General features: G+C 41.0%; 1 protein-coding gene across 2 annotated transcripts in view; it reads left to right on the top strand.

Moving 5' to 3' along the window:
• The first annotated feature begins 412 nt into the window (after nucleotides 1-412).
• Nucleotides 413-12,972, top strand: part of PLCL1 (phospholipase C like 1 (inactive)) — a 304,452-nt gene continuing 291,892 nt past the window's right edge. The window contains exon 1 of one of the 2 annotated variants that reach the window (XM_065562047.1): nucleotides 413-1,099. In XM_065562047.1, coding sequence (XP_065418119.1) covers nucleotides 812-1,099 — 288 coding nt within the window. In that variant the 5' untranslated portion in view covers nucleotides 413-811. The remainder of the gene's footprint in view (nucleotides 1,100-12,972) is intronic. The other variant, XM_065562048.1, reaches the window with a different exon arrangement.

Raw genomic sequence — 12,972 nt, forward strand, 5'->3', positions numbered from 1 at the left:
CTTCCCTAAACCATACCTCTCTCCTGGGTACTTACTCTCCTGACGTGCCTGCTACAGCACAAGTACACGCTCTGCTTTGAAAGCAAGGCTGCGCTGACTGGATATCTGGCTTGCAGGGGCGACTAGACGTCTTCCGCCTCCCTTCTTCACTCCCCTCTTTAACCGCCCCATCACACTTTAAAACTTCGCGTGTGTGTGTGTGTGTGTGTGTGTGTGTGTGTGGATAGCTATAGTTGTATGTACCCAGTCGCTGGGACACCCAGCAGAGCCCACATTCCATTCTGCCCCATGGCCACACCCCCCGGCGATTACTATTGGGCGCCCCCGGCCCCATCGGAGAAGCTGCTCCTGTGCTAAGTGGCCCGGCTCCCTGTCTGTCAGCCTGGCCTGTCAAAACACGCCTGGCTCTGTCACAACAGAGGAGTAGAGCCGCGGCACTTCCTGCTCGCGGGCGGGCGGGCTGCAGCTTACCCTGAGCACTCTTGCTTCTGCCTTGCACACGCGCCCCGGGATCTTGTCCCTGGTGTTCTGCCTGTCACAAGCGGGGCGTGCGCCCGCCCTTTCCCCGCCGCTGGGAAGCCCCCTCCTGCTACAAGGGACACCCTCCCCTGCGCCTCCGGGGCTGCCGCCTTGGCAGGGCTGCACAGCCACCTCCCGCTGCAGAAGGAGCCGGGCTAACAATGACTCCCCCTGAGAAAGTTGCCGCCGCGGTGCACTAGGAGGAGAGGCTGGAGATCCGCGCGCCCCACCCTCCTGTCTCCCCGCGTGTCTGCCCGTGCCCCGAGGGGAGTCGAGCCCGTTCGGGAGGGTGATGGCAGAACGTGCGGGCAGCAGAGAGCCGCTACCGGCGGGTCCTGCCCTGCCCGAGGCGCTTCACAAGGGCGGGGAGGAAGCCGAGCTGTGCCTAGAGCCGGTATCCCTGGAAATCCCTGCGGTGGCTCCAGGCAGGAGACGGGAGCGCCGCAGCGGACTGGCTATGGCAGGAGCCGCCGAGCGCTTTCCTGGCAGCCTGGGAACCTCGGCGGGGGCAGCAGCGGATCCCGAAGCCAGCCTCTTGGAAGCTGCCAAGGCGACCCCTCGCAGGAGCAGTATTATCAAGGTAAGGCGGGCACCCCCTGCGCCTTTGGTGTGTGTGTGTGGGGGGGGGGGGGGGCGGGAGACGAGACTCGTGTGTGCGGGTCGCGCGTGCCCCCTGTGTTAGGAAGCTGCCCTGAATCCGAGCAGGGCGTGCACAGCCACCGGGGAGGTTTCTCTTCACAAGCAAATCTCCCTTCTTGGAAAGAGGGATGCCTTGTTGGGAGCAGTTGTTGACGGGGAGCAGAAAAAGTCTCCCACTTGCTTCAGCCAGTCAGCCCCCGCCCCAGCTAATAGTTTTGAGGGATATGTTTGCCCAGTTGTCAGCTTTCCATTGCTCCCTTTCCCAGTGGTTCTCAACCTGTGGTGTGGGTACTGCGGATGGTTTGCAGATCACTTGGTGGTGGTCTGTGGAGCGCGCGCTGGCTGGTCACATAATATTGGCTCTTCTCATTCTCTCCCCCCCCCCCCCCCAGCAGTAAAAGAAGCTTAAAAACTTTTCTAATATGCCTCTTTCATGTTGTCGCTGTTGTAAATGCCACAGATGTGAGAATGGTTAGAGATGATTGTGCCTGGGATGGGATGAGAGGTGGTCCACACAATACAAAATGGGAAGAGATGGCCCCTAAGGTACTCTCTGTATTACAATGTGGTCTATGAAAAGGCTTGAGAGGCTATAGCAGACTTTCAACTTCTCATTTCTTGAAGGTATTTTTAACTGTTAGGGTAAATTATGCTGAAGAATTAGGAGCAATCCAGGAATGGATGGATTTCAGGTAAGAATGAAAAATATATAGATGCAGAAACAAATAGGAGAAGCAACATTGCTCCTTATTAAAATGAGCATAAATAGAATTATGAGGGGAGGAGTACTTGGGAGGGGACCTATCCCCCCAGCTTTTAGCCTGCAGAGGACAACACTGACTTTGTTTTCCCCCTTCCCACCCACCCAAAATTTTATCCAGCTGGAAGGGAAGCAACAGAGAGATGACCAGGGACGGATTTAAGCTCTTAGTTTGTACAGCAAATCTCAATTGATGCTCCCCTCTGTCACTGTCAGCTGCTGATCTGTTGCTGTTGACCTGAATGGCCGAATAGGCAAGAATCTGGGGAGTGGGGGAGAAAAATGGGGGATGGGTCAGGGTGGCTGCTGAGCTGGCTGGGAAGGAGATATAGCAGCCATCCCCCTTTGCTCTACATTTCCAGCAGCAACAGCTTCTCCCATCCCTTTAGCAGATCTAGAAATGAGGGAAGGCAGGTACAGCACAAACCATTCACATATAACAGCTTTGGGCACAGATAATACACTGTATATTCACACTCTGTTTCTAAGGTACATACAGTGGGCAGTTATATACACACACATTGTTTTTCGTGTGTTCTCCAAACTGGTATCTTCAGCATTTGTGTGAAATGGAACAGATCGTGTAATATCTTGTGTAAATACACACACATACTTGTTTATTTTTCAAACCTTCTAAATGCTAAGGGTGCAGACTACAGAGACATCTGCTGTGTTGAAGAACACTGGGTGGTATATCTGGGCAACAAATACCTTGCAGTAGCTTGTTGTTTTGTCTTTTGTGAATTTCAAAAAGAAGACTTTCAGGATGTGAACTTGGATGAAAAGACCTCAGTTGTTGTTGCAAAAGTATCAGAAAAACAGTTGGTTAGAAACAACAGAGATGCAATCGTTTTATCAGATAAAATAAAGATTTTATAAAGTGGGCTATAGGCACACACTTAAGATGATTAAATTGGTTTATACTAATTTTGTTAATGATCGCATGAAAGTGGACATCTTCAAGATACTATTTCCAATGTACGGACTTAATGCTGTCCTTATTCACGTGAGCAGTCCCATTGAAGCCAAAAGTATGTGTTCCCATTGAAACCAGATTGTGGGTGGCAGGATTGGGCCCTAAAGCAGTAGTGCTGTTAACAAGCTGTTGTTAATGCAGGAATGAAAATAATGGAATATGGGGAATTCTGGTCACTTTATGTGACCAACAACAGGTACCATCAAACAACAATGTAAATATCTTGTTTGAAATGTTTGCTAACTTCACAATAGGGCAAGTTTTGAACTAGCAATAAAGTTTTTTGTTTTGCAACTCATCTTTATTTTTATGTAGCATTTATGAAGAACTTGAAGGCAGAATAAATAGGTTCAACCTTGATAGTTCTCTCATTCTTGCTTAGAAAAATATGCAGTGACACAAATAAATTAAATTATGTTTAAAAGCTGATTGCATTCCAGATTGCTAGGCAATACTGTCTGCTTCGCATCCTCATTGTTACAGTTAAATTAACAGGTTCAATTTTGACCCTAAAATCCTTGACAATCTATTTGTTGTAATCTGGTAGGGAAGACTCCCAGGTTCCATTTATATATTCAGTTTAGCTTTTAAGAAAGATCTCAAGGAAAGAGAGTTGCTATTTTTTATATACTGAACTATGCAGTCCCTCACTGTAAATATTTAAGTTACACAGTGAATCCTGGAGAGATGAATTTGTGGGCAGAGTTCAGATGAGAGTGTTGAAGATGCACACTAACGGCTGTTTAATAGATATGTGTTAATGATATTCATATATCTCCTTGGTTCTTTTGGCCTGGTTAGGACTCGAGGAGACAGGAGTCAGAAGTAGACCTTGCACTTGGGTGAGAAAAAAAGACTTCAACTATGGTTGAACCCTGTGCAGGGGGAAGATCTTGGCACCCTTCATTCTTGTGTACTTGAACAAAAACTGGACAAAATCTAGCCTAAGGCAGAGCAGTAACAAACATTCATGCTTAGCTCTAGGTACTTCATATGTTCATTCTTTTTCATAAATGAAGCATTCAGAGTTGGATTTTAAGGTTGTGATTTCGAAAGGCAGTGTAAGGGAGTTAAATGCCTAACTCCCTTAGACTCCTTTGAAATATTCCCGTGTAAACTACTAATCTGCATCAAATTGGTCAGAATCCAGCAAAGCATTTAAGCATATGTGTAACTTTCTATAAGCATTAGCTAAAAGCAATCAATTGAATTCAATGGGACTGGTCAGGTGCTTAAAATTACACATGTGCTTAAATGCTTTGATGGACTAGGGTCACGGTTCTTTGAGTATGTACTCCAACACTCTAAGATGGACACTTTCCTTTTTCTCTTGAAGCTTATGTAAAGGCTTCACAAGATACGTGATCTTGACCTAAAGTAAAGAGAACATCACTGACCTTGCAACTTTAAAATTTCGGTCTGAATCTCCCTGCTCCATGAGGTGTCACAAATCATGAATACATTCTGATTAATTTCATGTAGATTTCACTTCAGGTTGATGACATGCAAAAACGCAAAAAACTGATATTACCGTAATCCTCTGTTTTGACTTATTTTGCTATTGGGACTAGTTATGAAGAATTAAGTTTGTTTTCCCACAGGATTGCTTTATTTAGTGTTTATAGAAAAGCAGTTTGAAACCAAGTTTTCCTTTGGTATTGTCCCATTGTATGATTCTGGGAGTGGTTTTCATTTATTTTGGAATAAAAGAATTACATACTTAATTTTGTCTGCATCTTTCAAGACCTTGTAATGTTTTAGGAAAAGCTCTCCAGCTATCGAATATATATTGTTATATAGAATCAACATTTTAAAAATAATTAATTTACTATCACAGGGTTTTCAGAAGAAGAATTTTCATATGCAGGAAAATTAATCATTTAAACATTGCTCATTAAGTAGCAAAAAGACTTTTACAGTCTTACTTTTATTATTGTGTTCATAAATCATTACATCTAAATAAGCTTGAATGAATGGTGTGTTTGCGCATATCCAGAATCAGAATGTTGTTCCATTGCTTTCTTTAAATTCTTTTTTATCAGCTGAAAAGCGAGTTGGATTTGAGAAAATGATAGAAACCTGCACAGCACTCATTCAAAGGATGCAGCAAAGTGTCTGTGTAGTTCTGTAGAGGCCACTGGACTGGATGGCTGGTTGGTAATAGGATCCAGTACTTGGTCACTGGTTTAAAACAACCTCAGGTGATTGCGACCAAAAATCTTCATTCTCTGATGCCTGTTTTGTAGCCTATGTGGAATGAGTTGGAGGCATTTTTTTAATGACATTACCCTGCACCTGTTGAATTCAGTGGGAAAGTTCCCATTGACTTCAGTGGTGTGGGGTCAAGGCCTTAGCGCACGAGTGGAAAATAAATTGTAAAAGAATCCCAGTACTTTCTTTGGACTTGATTCTTCAGGGGTTGAGCACTTTGGCCCCAATCCACCAAAGCATTTAAACACATGCTTAATTTTAAGCATATGAGTAATCCAACTGAACTAGGAGTGTTCAAGTCATCCAGCTTTACTTTAGTCAAAGTAAGTCACACTCTTTTAAAATTAGTTTTAGTAGCCACTTTTGGATCTCTGTGTCAAATTCAGAGGTAGCATAAGAGAGTGCATCTCCATGCAAGCTAGTGGAGTTGCTTGCATCAGTGGAGTGTTTTGAGCTAGGGTTGCCAAACCTCCAGGATTGGCCTGGAGTCTCCAGGAATTAAAGATTAATCTTTAATTAAAGATTATGTCATGTGATAGCTCCAGGAATACATCCAACCAAAACTGACAACCCGAGTTTGACCTCCAAAGGATATTTGCTTTAAAGAACTGAGTACAGTCTTAAATTAAAAAAAAATTCTCTGTAGCAAATTAAATTTGACTTGTACTGTAAGTAAGATATGAACCCTTTTGGATAATGTCCAGTGTGTATAAGGTCTGAATATTTGTCCTTGGACATGTTCTCTCTCATTTAGAGAGAGAGAGAGAGAGGAAAATAGTTTTTCTTTTCATTCAAATTTTAACTTGCTAACCTCTTATTCACAACTCTGTAGATAATGGGGGGAATTTTAAAAAGGCATAAATAGGAAATAGAAATAATTGACTTTGTACTTTTGAACATCTACCTCCTGCCTTTTCAGGAGTCCTTTCATTTAAATCAGTTCTGATTTGTCCTTTTAAAAAGAAAAGAGAAAATAATAATCTTTTATATTGGGGATTTCACCTATAGATCTCATAAATCTTTATCAAAGCTTATTTGGGAGAATTTTATGTGAGTCCAAACTTTGTAGACAGGTTCAGAAGCATTGCTTTAAGAGGCTTATTTGTATTCAACCACTCTACTTCACAATTAACTTTCATAAGAATTATAATCATGCTGTGACCAGGTCCATAGCCAGTGAGTTTGCTTTCCTGAATTTCAACAAGGAAAGAAAAAACTGAAATGAAGCAAGGAGGAATTCCAGGTGCCCTCCCCTCACTTCATTTCCCCCCCCCCCCCCCCCCGTTCCCCCAATGTGTAAAAGGAGTAAGGATCTATGTTTCTGTACTGCTTCTATATAACCTTTGGCAAAAGACAAGTGTGAAATACTATGTCATACGTTAAAGGCCAGAGCCTGCAAAGCAGACAACTCTCATTGATTTTTTTTCGTGTGCATGATATTTCAAATTCCATTATAACTCTAACCTCTTGAGAAGCTTTAAACAAAAGAAGTAAAACAAAAGGTTATTTGTCTAATCAGTAATTTTATGATTTAGTATGTGTGAACAGGTGACAAATGAGGCATTATTTGGAGAGCAAGAGAGAAATACTTTTTTCGAATTTCACAACTGGTTAAAAGTCATGGTTATTTATTATTTGTAAACCCAGTAACACCTAGCGGCTTCCACTGAGATTAGCTCACCACTACGCTAGGTGTTGTACAACCCTATAATAAGAGACAGTCCCTGTCCTGAAGAGTTTACAGTATAAACAGACAAAAAACACAGCATGGTATAAAGGAACTATTACTATCCCTGTTTTACTGAAGGGGAAATGAGGCACAGAGGCGTAGGGACTTGCCCAGGGTCATACTGGTTAAATTACTCTCAGATGCTTTCAATAATTTTTATCCCTTCTGTTGAATTATCCAGGGCTAAATCAAAATTAATTGTTTGCAGTTGAAAGTACAATTGCAATTTTCGTACCCTTCCTCAGTAAGGAGGATAGAAGATGGAGTTTAAAAAGGGAGAGGTCCCTTCTTAGTATTTAGTGCTCTAACTTGTAAGGCTTCTCAGCATAGAACTCTCATTGAAGTCAGCTATTATTATTATTTTCCTTCTGGAAATTGGAAGTATAAATAGTTTAATAAATTGATAGGAAGGTTGTCCACTTATGTAATCCCCACGTATATCTTTTACTGAAATATTATGCAACTTTTTGCAAAGACATTCCTCAGAGGCATCTCAAACATATATCCCTGCTCTGCCTACATTAACTGTATACTTTTGGAACTATATTTCTTCCCCTTCCCCATAATGGAAGAACATCTTTGTCCAATGATGTCCTAATCTAAGGCATAGGTCCTTGTTATATTGATAAAAATGGACTTTACATATAAAGCCGGGGGAGAGGGGAGGAAGGGACAATATTATCAGAGTTCCTTAGTCATTGTGATACTGAAAGACCACTCCTAATTTCAGTGTGATACTTTCAAACATTGCCTGAGTCTGTTTCATACTTACAGATGTTTCTTTAAGGCTCAGTCTGACAGTCCTTGTACAGATGATATGCCAGACTGGTCTTTTTCCTATTCTGCCTTCAGTAGTTTGCAGGGAATTTTCAAATCCAGGAAAACTATGTAAGTGGCTGGCTAATATGGTTATGGCTATTTTACTTCAGGAAGCTATATGTATCCAATGGACATTTTTTAGCTCTTATAAACCTCTGATCAAAGAATTTAAGGTTTTAATGTCTTTCAGTTTGTGCTCTGAAGATAGTGTGGTGAGGCAACTGAGATATTTGGCACATCTTTCTTTGCAACATGAAGATATCTGAGGGAAAAACTTTTACTAAAAAGGAAAGTTACATTTCTCATGATTGTTTGTGTCACTAGAATTATTTAGTAACGTATTTTGCTGCTTGCACAGTAAGTTTTAGATTTAGATGCCTTTTGCAAAAAGTCTAAATATGAAAAAGTTTATTTGAAGTAAATTTTGATAACCATATAGTGATTGTACCATCACTTGCTTATTGTTCAGACCAATGTGAGAAAGTTAACAATGGGGGGAAAAAATTCTGAAAAGACAGAAACAGTCTTCCGGCATGGTCAGTAAAATACTCTCTTTGAACAGTAAGGATGTTTATAGAGTTTCTTTCTGTTAGACTCCAGAGAATTAGTACATGATTGACTCTCATGCCATTTGTGCTCTATTTAATATATTTGTTTTATTTTAGATGCTTAATAATAACAAGAATTTTTTAAACATTATAATAAAAGAAAAAGGACTTCACATATTCTCCTTGGGTTGCTAAGGTCTGTCTGTGAATATCTGTATACTTTGTTCACAATATCTGTGATGTTACACTGTTAATCCATATGTCCCAACAACCTGAATTGTTGAGCTGGAGTTGCTGGGGAGCTAGGCCAAATTCAGAATTTGTGTAAGCATTGCAGTGCAACATTATTGAAGTCAGTGGTTTAGCACCTCCTTATACTAGTTTTGTGTTGGACTTGTCTCTTTATAGGACCCATCTTGGCTCAAGGTTTGCTTTTGGTAGGTGACTTGATGATGTATATGCAGAAAGTAATGCCCCTGAAAGTCAGTAGGCTTTCTCTGGAGGTGCTGTTTGTTATATATGATTCAGTCAGGGACTTGCCTGGTAATTCCCGATTACGGTAACTTTGATATTTTCCTAAAACGAAGGCTATGTAGATAAAGTCTGCATTTTCTCTATATTTGTGGTAATAACATTGTTTTCAGTGAGCAGTATTTTGGTTTGAGAGAATTCTCATGCCAAATTGTACAGTGCTTGTGTGGTGGTTTTTTGTTTTGTTTTTTAGGCACTCATATCTAGATCCTCAAAGGTGCTTAGGTGTCTAACTCCTATTGATTTCAATGAAAGTTATGCACTAAAATAGCTTTGAAGATTTGGGTCTCAAATCATATGGTAGTGAAATTGGTATATGTGCTTAGAGAGGTATTGGATACATCTTATCAGTTATGTTCAATATTTGGCTAATCTAGGGTCGTGTCAGAATACATACGCTAAGGACAAAATCCTGCAGCCCTTACTGAGGCAAAGCTCACACTGATATAGAGCTGATAAAATTTTTTTAGATGAAACAGTTTTCTGTCAGAAAATGCGGTTTCATTAAAATCAAAATAAGTTCCTGTAATGTATTGGTTTTGATGAAATTTTCAATGGGATGTTGAGACATTTTGATAAAGACAAAATGAAACATGTTAACCTTGTTTTGATTCATTTAATTTTGACTTGTAGTAAAATATTACTTTAAATATTTACAGTTTTAATATAATATAAAAGTATAATCAAAATGATAAAGTCAAAATGAAGCATTTTTACCATATCAAAACATTCTGATGTTATCCAGATGAAATGTTTTGATGGGCCCAAATAATTTTTTTATTTTTTTTGAATTTTCGTTCTTCACAAAATTTTGACATTTCAGATTCAGAATGATCCCCCGACCCTTGAAAAGTTGGAATTTCCCTCAGAACAGAAAATCTGGTTTCAGACCAGTTCTGCACTGAAGTAATAAATTCCCTGAATGAACTCCTACTATAACGAGAACCCTAAATTCCTTCTTCTATGTTGCATCTCAGACAATGTGGGGCCTGATCCAAAGTCAATGGGAGTCTTTCCACTAACTTCAGTGAGCTATCAAGGTTTTCAAGAGCTGTCTGGATGATGCCCTACTTGTGTAAGAGTTTAAAATGTTTTTATTAAGATGACGTTAAAAAAAAAAGGTGAACTGAGTTTGAGCATAGAAGTTTCTGGTTGTCAGGGAATAATGTACAGATTATCGAGGGTGCAAAGTTTGGTTTAAGATCGGGTGGCATAAGGAATACATAATCTACAATATCCCCGATTGTGGGTAAAGGGTTGATGAGTCAAAGTACAGGCATTGAGATATGAGGGTATGAAGTTCATAGAGTGGCTATGTTCGGTATGGAGTATAATGAGTGGATATGATGATGAAGATGGATTGACCCTCATTTGGTGAGATTAATGTTCAGGGAGTTTATGGTTCCAGTTCATATGATCCAACGGAGAAGGCTCCCTTGGTCCCTTTCTCGTAGTGGGAGAACGATGTCACTCTGGCTCACGCCTCTTGGTACCGTCGGTGGCCGGTGATGTGCTCGATGTAGATGTCCCTGGACCATCGGATGGTGTCTGAGACCATGAGGCGCCGCATGAGCCAGGCGTAGCGTTGACCGACCCCTCAGGTCTGCAGCACATACTTGTTGCAGGGGTCCCAGGCGCCCAGGGCTCCGACAATCAGGGCGTCCATCTGCACTTCATAGCCCTTTGCTCTTAGGGTGTCGGCTGGGGGGGCGTACTTTTCCAGCTTACGAACTCTGGCTTTGCGAAATGCCAGGGTCCTATTCTCAAAGGAGACCGTGACGTTGACGAAGATGATCTTTTTCTGGGCTTTGTCGGTGATGACCACGTCAGGTCGTAGCTGGCTGTCGGTACCGCGGATGGTGCAGTTTACAGCGACCTCCCCCAGGCGTGGTGCGATGGCTTTCACCAGGCGGTTCTGGATGGCATTGTGGCGCAGCTGCCAGGCTCTGGAGTGGGGTTTGCAGCTGCAAAGGATGTGGGGCAGGGTCTCGTTGGCATAGCTGCTCTTCCTGCAATGCTTGTCTCGGTTCCCATGGTGGATAGCTCCGTTGAGTGGGACGCAGTTGAGCCGGGCACGGTGGATGAACTGCCAGTCAGCAAAACAGGTGAAGCCGTTTTAATGTTTTTATTGCATTAGTTGGTTAAGTATTTGTAATGTTAATTTGTTATGTTTAGCAACTGTTTGCTCATGGTCTCCACTGTAGCTTTTGTGTTGAAGTGCTTATCTATGCAACATTATGATAGCTGAGATTAGCTGAAGCTGTCCCATTGACCATCCCTAAATTTGACCTCTTGAGAACTGGAGAAAGGATGCCCTTTGTGTAGTGACCCAAGCAAAGGAACTCAGTCCATCGGGTGTTCTGCCAGAACCTGAATTTTCAGGTCTTCATCTTTTTAACCAAGCACTTGTTTCATCTTGGGTGGAGACTGTGTAGGCTTTCCCATTTGATGGCTTTTCTTGGTAAGAGATGGCTATTATTTCTGCCAATAATATCAATGTGGTAAATAATGGTTGATTCATTTTTTCATGTATGTAAGGTGCCCAAAGGCCATTGCAATAGGTGCATAGTACATTATATAATAATGTTCTATTGGAATATTGGCACTGAGGGATAGGGCATCAGCATAGGCGTGCTTTATTTTGCTTACTAAATACATTAAGCAGCAGTTAATAAAGCTGTAATTGTTTACATTTGAGCAGTGCAGCAGAGTATTTCCTACAGCAACATTTTATGCATTATGCCGCTCCGATGAGATTAAGTCCATCTGCAACAGAAATATTTCATTTGAGTCAATGGACATTTTTTTTGTTCTCTGTTGGAGCCAGTAATGCATCCTTTGTGGTGAAACATCTTGCTAATCAAGTTCGCACATCAGATTAGCATAATGTTTTTATTTTCTTGTATGCACCTGGTTGGCTTAATTTTTGGCAACACCTTAATATCTTCTGCAAAGAAATAGAGAGAGATAATTGATATAAATGTTTCAAATCCATGTTTAATAGCATACTCTTTTTTTTTGGCACCACACTATGACCAGCTTGCTGGAATTTTGGACATGGAATAAAAATACAGTTTAAGGCACTACTCCAGCTGGGTCAAAAGGTTAAGATAACTTCTGCAAAACACTAACTTCTTTAAAGTAAGAAACATTTAAAAAGGTATTCTACTCTCCATTTATTGCTACTATAAGAATTGGTGTTTGGAATCAAAGTCTTGTTTTTAAATCATTCAGTCTAGCAGATATTTTGTTAGGGAGGCCGTATACCCAGGTGGATAAGGCATTGGACTCGGACTCAGGAGACCTGGGTTCAGTTCATGGTTCTGCTGCTGGCCTGCTGGGTGACCTTGCACAAGTCTCTTCTCTGTCTCTGCTTGTTTCTCCAGCTGTAAAATGGGTATAATAATACTTATCTCCTTTGTAAAGGACTTTGAGATCTACAGACTGGGAAAAATGATGAGTAAGAGCTTAGTGGTATTAATAACATTGAGTTCTGCATATGTAATAATGTGGTTCCCTGTTTTTCAGGAACAGTATATTCTAGGGCAGAGATCATTTAGTTTCTTTAGACCTTTTTAATTTCAGAAATTGAAAATTACTGCTAATAGAACTAAACTCATAATTTCCCCCCTAAATCATAAGTACTGAGATTATCACAGTTATTCCACTTGATCTTAGTTCATGATTAGCTTGTAAATTTATGAAGATAAAAGGGTCATTGCTATGATTCTCAAAGCTCTTAACAGGTTCTTATTTAAATGATTGTAGGTAAATAGGCTAAATTTATCCCTGCTGCAATGTCATTTAAATCACTGCCGTTAGACTGGGGGTGAATTTGGCCTCTATGTGTTAGATAACGTGGATCAAAGTTTTGGAAGCTACCTGATGCAAGTGACCTGTATTGAGACTTTTAAACAGTTCTGGTTATAAATATGTACTCTGTGGGTTTGAGTCTCCTCTGAGTTACACTAATCAGGAGTAGCTCTATTGAAGCCAGTTTGCATGCTGGTGTAAATTTTTAAGAGTAGTTAATTATTTAAATCTAAAAGAGCTTAGCAGTTGATCAGATTACAGAAGGTCCAAGAAATAGATTGTCTTTGGGGCCAAATCCTGACTCATGGTTATATATCACTTATTTCTCTGTAAAGACATCCAATCCCACCTAAGCCTGCCCCATAGAGGGCTAGCTGATTCTCAGCAGATTGGGCCTGGTGATTGCGTGGCCTGGAGTGGCTCTACA

The sequence above is a fragment of the Chrysemys picta genome, chromosome 11 (genome assembly GCF_011386835.1).
Source record: "Chrysemys picta bellii isolate R12L10 chromosome 11, ASM1138683v2, whole genome shotgun sequence".
Taxonomy (NCBI): Eukaryota; Metazoa; Chordata; order Testudines; family Emydidae; genus Chrysemys; species Chrysemys picta.